This window comes from Rhagoletis zephyria, unplaced genomic scaffold (genome assembly GCF_001687245.7).
Source record: "Rhagoletis zephyria isolate East Lansing unplaced genomic scaffold, Rhagoletis_zephyria_1.1 Rzeph_scaffold_01431, whole genome shotgun sequence".
NCBI lineage: Eukaryota > Metazoa > Arthropoda > Insecta > Diptera > Tephritidae > Rhagoletis > Rhagoletis zephyria.
Window position 1 is genome coordinate 42,438 of NW_016158515.1, and position 8,661 is coordinate 51,098.

The following is an 8,661-nucleotide window of genomic DNA, read 5'->3' on the forward strand; positions in this document are numbered from 1 at the left end:
AGAATTTTAAAAATTCTATAAAAATTTTTTATGTTTGAATGCAACCGTGAACGCCAGCTGGCAGGGAAACTTGCAAATTCCTGCAAACTTGCGTTCGTGCAGAAATTTGCAAGTTTCTCAACATGAGAGAGAATTTGAGAGAATTTTTTCTTACTCTCTGATATTTTGAGTGTTGGATAATTCTTGCTGGATTTTGGACGAACAAACCTATTGCTACAAATTCGCTACTCAATCAACATAGGGCGGTGAACTAACAGAGAAATAAAGGAAATGCAATTAAACTAATGCACATACATACATAGATATGTGTGTAAATTTTTAAATAACCCACTGGGAAAATAGGTAAGCACCTTCCGAGGTAAGCCATGTTTTCTTTCAGTTTTTAGTACCAAAATTGTCATCATGGCTAATGTCATCTACTAGTAAAGGGCAAAATGAACACCTCCGAAGACACATTACGTTGTCAGTTGCAAAATAACGTGCAGCCGAAGTTATTTCCAAGCACCGAACTACTCCGAGCGACTGCTCTGCATTACACGTAACTTACTTTGTATAGCGGCTCAGAAGTATGTCTGATACCAAATGTACATTCTAAATTCCTACTTACAAAAGGCGGCCATGCCTTTGTAAAAGTAAGGGACGTTCGGCAGGGAAATGGTAATGACTGCCAGGTGAAGAGTAAGTTGCTAATAAGGTATTATTACGTGCTCCTAATTCCCACTGGGTAACACACCTTACATAAAATATAAATGCTGTACAGCACAAACAAATCTTTAAAAAAAAAAGGATCAACGCACATGGTTAGATCGTTTTTTTTGATTAATTTCTGGTTTTATAACATTTTAGAAAACTTTAAAACCNAAAAAAAAAAGGATCAACGCACATGGTAGATCGTTTTTTTGATTAATTTCTGGTTTTATAACATTTTAGAAAACTTTAAAACCGCTAGCTAAAACCTCAGCAGCTATCTATTGCTTGCTTTGCAGTTGTATTCTTAACCGTAAAAAGTTGTGTGTTAAATTACAACAATAACTACAATAAAATCCATTATATTAATTTTGATCAGCACCAAATTAAGCTTCTTATTATTTTTAAACAGAGTACGTGCTTATGGCCCGGGTATTGAACCAATTGGTCCTGTTGTAGGTGCACCAGCCAACTTTACAGTAGAGACATTCTCCGCAGGCAAAGGTAAAATGTACACACAGACATAAATATATGTATATGTAACTTAAAACTAAATACATAAATGTAATTTTTCCAACTGAATTACATCCTCAGGTGCTGTTGATGTGGACATCATTTCGCCCTCAGGGCAAATCGAGAAGGCCGATGTACGCTTCAACAACGACAAAAACTTGACATACTCCATTTCGTATATTCCCAAAGCTGAGGGCGAGCACAAAGTGGTTGTGAAGTTCTCCGGTCGTGACATACCGAAGAGTCCGTTCCCTGTTAAGGTGGAGGGACATGCCGGTGACGCATCTAAGGTCAAAGTCACTGGTCCCGGTATACAGCCGTCTGGTGTTACACTCACCAAACCCACTTTCTTCGACATTAACGCAAAGGAGGCTGGTCGCGGCGTACCCGAAGTGATCATTATTGATCCCGCCAATCATAAGACATCTGTAGCGGCCAAAGTACGTCAATTGGAGAACGATGTTTGGCGTTGTGAATATGTTGCTTCGACACAAGGTCTGCATTCGGTGAATGTCTTCTATGCCGGCAATCCCATACCGAATAGCCCCTTCCCGGTAAAGGTAGCACCTCTGTCGGATGCACGTAAGGTACGTGCTTCAGGTCGCGGTCTGCAAGCGAATGGCGTTCGTGTGGGTGATGATGCCGACTTCAAGATCTACACGGAAGGTGCAGGCGAAGGCGTACCTGAAGTTCGTGTAATTGGCCCAGGCGGCACTACGCAAAATGTTGCTTTGACCAAAATCGATGGCACCACCTACGAGTGTCATTATTATCCAACTAAGGAGGGTCGGTATGTTGCTATGGTCACTTTTGGCGGTCAAGAGGTGCCCAAGTCACCGTTCGAGATTAAAGTTGGCCCTAAGAAGGAGTCTTCAATTGTCGCTTACGGCCCCGGTTTAAGTGGCGGTATTATTGGCTATCCTGCTGCTTTTGTCGTGGAAACCAATGGTGAGACTGGCGCACTCGGCTTTACTGTTGCAGGTCCATCGCAAGCAGAGATCGAGTGCCATGATAACGGTGATGGTTCTGCATTGGTCAAATACCATCCGACCGCTGTAGGGGAATATGCAGTGCATATTTTGTGTGATAATGAAGACATACCCAAGTCACCATTCATAGCGCAAATATTGCCGCGCACAGACTTCCACCCTGAGCTGGTGAAGACATATGGTCCTGGATTGGAGAAAAATGGCGTGACAATTGGAAAACCGCAGAGCTTTACAGTAGACACTAGCAAGGCAGGATCAGCACCTTTGGAAGTTCTTGTCGAGGATGTGTATGGAAAGAAACTACCAGTAGATATCAAAAATAACGCCGATGGTACAAAGACTTGTACATATACGCCAACTACAGGCGTACCCCATACGGTGGAAGGTGGGTACAATATTTCAAATGTGCTTTTAAACTTTTATTTGACGTAAACATATTCCTCTCTCAGTCAACTACGGTAGTGTGGCCACTCCCAATGCACCGTATCGTATCTACGTAGGCGTACCAATCGATGCCAACAAAGTTCAAGCATTTGGTCCCTGGCTGCAGCCTGGAGTACGTCCCAATGCAGCCACACATTTCAATGTGGACGCACGAGATGCTGGTGACGCAGAGCTGAAGGTGAAGATCGTACACGAGGAGACTAAAGTGGAAGTGCCATGTCGTATCATCGACAACGAGGACAACACATACACAGTGGAGGTTATTCCACCTACCAAAGGCGCCTACACAACCACCATGACTTATGGCGGACAGCCAGTGCCACTCGGGCAGAAAGTGCTGGTGGAACAGTCGTTGGATGTATCCAAAATCAAAGTCGACGGGCTCGAACCAAGTAAGTACCAGCGTTTTTTTTTCGTTTTTCTTTCGTTCTCTCATTTTCACCAATGCATATCTGAGTTAAATTGTCTACCACCAAAAAAGAAATGGTTCAGTCAATTTAAAACATAGTATACAACAACTTACAAGTACAATACAAGGTCATCATCTAAGCCCAAAAACTTTCGTTACAAACTCATTCACGTACAAGCTGCACCATTGAATAGCCTCCAGCAGTTCCGCATCATTACGCGTGGTCTGCCGAAAGCGGATCTTGCAGTCACCATTACCAGTCCGTCCGGGAGTCGCATACGCGCGCACGTCATACCAACCGCCGAAGGATTTCTGGTCAATTTTACGCCCACACAATTGGGCGAATACCTCTTGAGCATATGCTTCGGTGGCACACCGATCGCGCCGCGACCATTCCGTTTGCAATGTCTCAGTGGCAGTGATTCAAATAAAGTGCGTGCGTTTGGACCTGGACTAGAACGGGGATTAGTCGCACAACCAGCAGAGTTTATAATTGATACACGTGGCGCGGGTCAGGGTGGATTGGGCGTAACCGTGGAGGGTCCCTGTGAAGCAGCTATCAACTGTCGGGACAATGGCGATGGCACATGCAATGTGGCTTACCTGCCCACCGAAGCTGGCGATTATACAGTGAATATTACATTCAACGAACGCCACATTAACGGTTCACCATTCCAGCCGGTCATAATGCCACTGCCCAACTTGAGTAACACACGCGTCAGTGGCATAGGCATACAGCCACATGGTAGGATATACAAATTTACAAGGCATCGAACTGTTTTCTTTCGATGTATTCCTGATGCTTCGCCGTTACTGTTGTCAGCCAACCCGCAAGCGCATGCGTGACTCAAACAAGTACGATCAGCAAAATGGTCAACGCAATGTTGAACTTTATGAAACCGATATTTAAAAAAAATGCCTACCAAATTAACCAACTGCTTTTGTGTGCCATAGCAACTGGTCCTCTAAGCCACACCAGTTTTCTTAGTCTAAGCGTTTATTATGTTCGTTCCTTATTTGCAACTAATAACAAATCTAACAGTAACTTTAAATAATTGTTTTGAAAGCATGTAAGCCCCCGAGAACTGATATGCAATCTATGGGCGTTCGAACACATAGCAAAATTCTTGCTAAACTTTGTACCAATTCTGTTCGAAAAAAGTATTTGGGTCGTACTGAATCTTATTTCGTTTACTACCGAAGCTACACAAAAATTCCAACGTCATCTTTAAAAACTTTCATGAGATCGCAGTACCGTTGATTTTTGCGTAGCTTGGTGGGTAAACGCCGCTATTTTCACTTCTACACTAATCGCGTTTACTTGTTATTTTTTTGCATTGCAATTCCGCGTTTCTAAGCTTACTCATTCAATAAGCAACCATTTGACTCTCGCTTCTTTCACTTAACAGGCGTCATCATGAATGCCCCCACGGACTTTATGGTCGATATGAGCAAAGTTGGCAGCAACATCGACTCGACAAAACTCTCTTGTGCCATCTTTGACCCCAAGGGTAAAGTGCTGCCTAGCAAGATCGTTTCCGGACCTTCTGATGATATCTTCCGCATTGCCTACACTCCCTTCGAGGCCGGTCGTCACACCATTGAGTTGCTTTACGACAACATTCCCGTACCCGGTTCGCCGTTTGTGGTGCATGTAAAGAGTGGTTGTGATCCCTCGCGTTGCAAAGCTTACGGCCCTGGACTGGAGAAGGGTCTGACCAATCAGCAAAATAAATTCACTGTAGAGACACGCGGTGCCGGCAATGGCGGACTCTCACTGGCCATTGAAGGACCATCCGAAGCAAAAATGACCTGCACAGATAATCGTGATGGTAGTTGCGATGTCGAGTATTTAGCCACAGACCCCGGCGAGTACGATATAACAATACGATTTGCAGACAAGCACATACCTGGCTCACCATTCCGCGTGCTGGTCGAAGAGACAGTAGATCCGCGCAAGGTGAAAGTATACGGACCCGGCATTGAGCATGGTGAAGTGCGCGAAAGTGTACCAACGTATTTCAATGTAGACGTCGCCGAAGCTGGGCCCGGCCGCATAGCGGTTAAGTTGACCAACTCAGAAGGTGTGCCAGTGGATAATCTGCACGTTGAGGATAAGGGTAATGGCATATATGCTGTGCACTATGTACCACCAAAGCAGGGCTCGGTGCTAACGTGCCAAGTTATGTTTGCCGACGAAGAAGTGCCATGCAGGTAACGTTGATATTGTTGAAATCTACATATATGTATCTATATAAATGGAACTAATTTTATTAATTGCATATAGCCCATTCGTGATGACCGTATTCCCCAAATCAGAGGCGACCAAAGTGAAAGTTAAGGGCGTCAATGAGAAAAAGAAAACACCCGCCTCACTACCAGCCGAATTCGAGATCGACACAAAAACAGCCGGTCAAGATGACATCAATATTGCGATCAAGAACCCGAAGGGTAAAAAGTTGGCGCCACGCTTGGAAGAGGTCGGTAGCGGCACATATGTGGTTTCATTCGTTCCCGATGAATGTGGCACCTATCATGTCAGCATTAAGTATGGCGATAAGGATATTGAGGGATCGCCATTCAAACTCGAAGCATTCCCCACGGGTGAGGCGAAAAAATGTAAGCTAGTCGAGAAGGCGCCGAAAATACAAGCATCTGGCAGCAAAAGCCACTTGACTGTGGACGCGCGTGACGCAGGCGACGGCGCGGTGACGTGCAAGATTACAGATCACAAGTCCGGACGGTAAGTACCTGAGACGAGGATTAATAGAAATGTGTAGTTTGCCTATAATGTATGTATGTACATATTTTGACCATAGCGAAATCGTTGATATTGATATCTTGGAGAAGGATGGCTTCTTCGATATTTACTATGCGCTCAAGGATCCAGGCGATTATGATATCAATGTGAAATTCGGCGGAAAGGACATACCCAACGGCAGCTTCGCCATAAAGGTAGATTAAAAACTTTACAAACAAACTTTTAGAAGTGAAAATTTTCTAAGAAAAAATATCTAAGAATAGCAAAGCGTGAAAGTTAGTCAAGAAGGATGCGCTGAAAATCTTAAATTAGCAATTATTTTCTAATTAAGCCCAAAACTTTTAACATGTTTTGAATTTATTCTTTTAAACTGCATTCTTAAATGTGTCATTTTGTTTTGTATGTAAGTGGTGTAAGCTTTTGAAAATTGTCATTTGTTATGATGTATATATATGTATATGTATATGTACATATGTGTTAAACGTAAGAACCAATTACAGTTACAGCACAAATACACGCAAACAATTTAAGTCAATATTTGTAAAAAGAAAATGTCATTGAATATTGACTCAGTTAAGCTGCCAAAAGAAAACTACCGAAAATCTTATCGATAGTTACTTACTTAGTTCATACAAAGAATAGTGCGAAAATAAATGTAACACTTACAAATTTCGGAGCATATTAAAAACTTTGTAAAACTCACAATCATGACATACAGAAATAAATAAAGCATACAAATTTGGTACGGAATAGCACCAGAAAAAAAATCGGTGTTCTAAATGAGTTTCAATACGCATGCGCCCAAACATAAATACTCGCAGTAATAAAAGCGCTTCCAAGAAATTATTTCGTTGCAGAATTTATATTTAATTTTTTTTTGCTGCTTTTTGCTTTAATTATATTTGCCGCTTCAATTTTTTTCCCCTTTATGTACATCAATTAATTTAGTAATTTAGTTATAAATTTTAAGTTGTTTGTGTGTGTTTGTATTTTAATTTTATTTACTGTATTTGCTTGTTAACATTTTGTTACTGAAATTGGTTCGTGCGTTTGCATAAACCTTGGCCTACAAGCAAATGTGCACACCTGCAACGAACACATCACAATTATTCATTTTTATTTTTATTCACTTACAGATGTATTTAACTTAACGCAACTTAATTTAGGCTTAATTAAATAGTTGCTAATTTAAAGAATTTACGCAAGTGTTAACCAAAATGTGTTATTTTTATTTAAAAAAAAAATATATGCTTTCTGCCGCCTTCTACGTGTGCTATGCAATGCAATTTAATAGAAAACCTAATCTTTAACGGCACATAAAATTGAAATACCTTTATGCAGCTACATATCGCTTAGTTATCAAAAGACTGTCACAACTCAAATAATGTCATTTTTGAGATAATAATGCAGAGTTTCGCGCTAGATCATGGCTTCATATATATTGCGCAATAATTTTTATTTAAAATTTTGTGTAATCTTCGCATACCTCGGAAAATATTTATCCCCATTTTCTTCATAGTGAAGAAAAAAAAAGATCCTAAAAAATTACAAAATGCTCTTAATAATTCTTAAAAATAACCTAAAAATGGAAAATAAATTCGAAAAAATTAAAATTTTAGGAATTAAAAAAAATAAAATCTTAAAATAAATAAATAAATTTAAAATACTGTTATTACTTTCCATTCCAATCATCTACAAATCACTTATCAGCAGAGATTTTTAATATCTGTAAATGAATCGAAATAAATCTAGACTTATATATATACCAAAATGCTGAGAATGAAAAGAGAAATCTATAATGTCGCAACTGTATGTCCGTCCGTCCGTCCGTGCAGACGATAACTCGAGTAAAATTTTAGATATCTTAACGAATTTCTTTTGAGCCAAGGGCGGATGGTATTGAAATGGGCGAAATCGGACAATAACCACGCCTACCTCCCATGTAACGGTATTTGGCAGATATACATATACTGCGATAAATCAGTAGGCACAGATGCTTATTTATTCATTAAGCAAATANATACTGCGATAAATCAGTAGGCACAGATGCTTATTTATTCATTAAGCAAACAAGTCATTTTTAGCAAACAAAAAACCGACTTCAATTCTCATATATATATATATATTTCATGATCTAATGATCGGATCTAAACCAGATTGGTATGGGACTACCTCTGGGACACTACCTTTCCGATGCAAAAAGAACTATCGAAATAGGTTGAGGTGCTCCAAAGTTATGCGGTAACATACATAAAAAACNCTCTGGGACACTACCTTTCCGATGCAAAAAGAACTATCGAAATAGGTTGACGTGCTCCAAAGTTATGCGGTAACATACATAAAAACATATATATATATATTCCGACGAACTGATAACCTCCTCCTTTTTTGAAAGTCGGTTAAAAACAAAACAGACTTCAATTCTCACATAAAAATTTAAAAGTACCGTTATCTTCTTCATGATCCAATGATCGGATCTAAACCAAATTTTTATGGGACCACCTCTGAGCACCCTTCTTAAAAAAAAAAATTATAGAAATCGGTTAACATGGTCAAAAGTTATGCGGTGACATATATAAAACAAAATATTCCAACGAATTGATAATCTCGCACTTTTTTAAAGTCGCTTAAGAATTAATCAGCCGCATTGCGTAAGTCATAAATTAAGCCAATAAATAAGTAAATGACGAAAATCGTAGAAAATCGTCGAAAACTATACAGTGCTGCCAAGTTTTTCCGTTTTATAAGGGTTTCCCGAAGGGGTTTTACACGGATATTTAAACTAAGAAGATAGAACCTAATACTAATCGTGTTTTATAAGGAAATTTATGAAAAATTACATTGAAAATGGCACCGGT

At 40.0% G+C, this 8,661-nt stretch overlaps 1 protein-coding gene across 1 annotated transcript in view; it reads left to right on the plus strand.

Moving 5' to 3' along the window:
- Positions 1–8,661, plus strand: part of cher (filamin A protein cher) — an 87,824-nt gene that overhangs the window by 6,118 nt on the left and 73,045 nt on the right. Inside the window, exons 3-8 of the mRNA XM_017617528.1 lie at positions 1,100–1,191; positions 1,282–2,574; positions 2,639–3,025; positions 4,452–5,256; positions 5,330–5,785; positions 5,862–5,997. Coding sequence (XP_017473017.1) covers positions 1,100–1,191; positions 1,282–2,574; positions 2,639–3,025; positions 4,452–5,256; positions 5,330–5,785; positions 5,862–5,997 — 3,169 coding nt within the window. The remainder of the gene's footprint in view (positions 1–1,099; positions 1,192–1,281; positions 2,575–2,638; positions 3,026–4,451; positions 5,257–5,329; positions 5,786–5,861; positions 5,998–8,661) is intronic.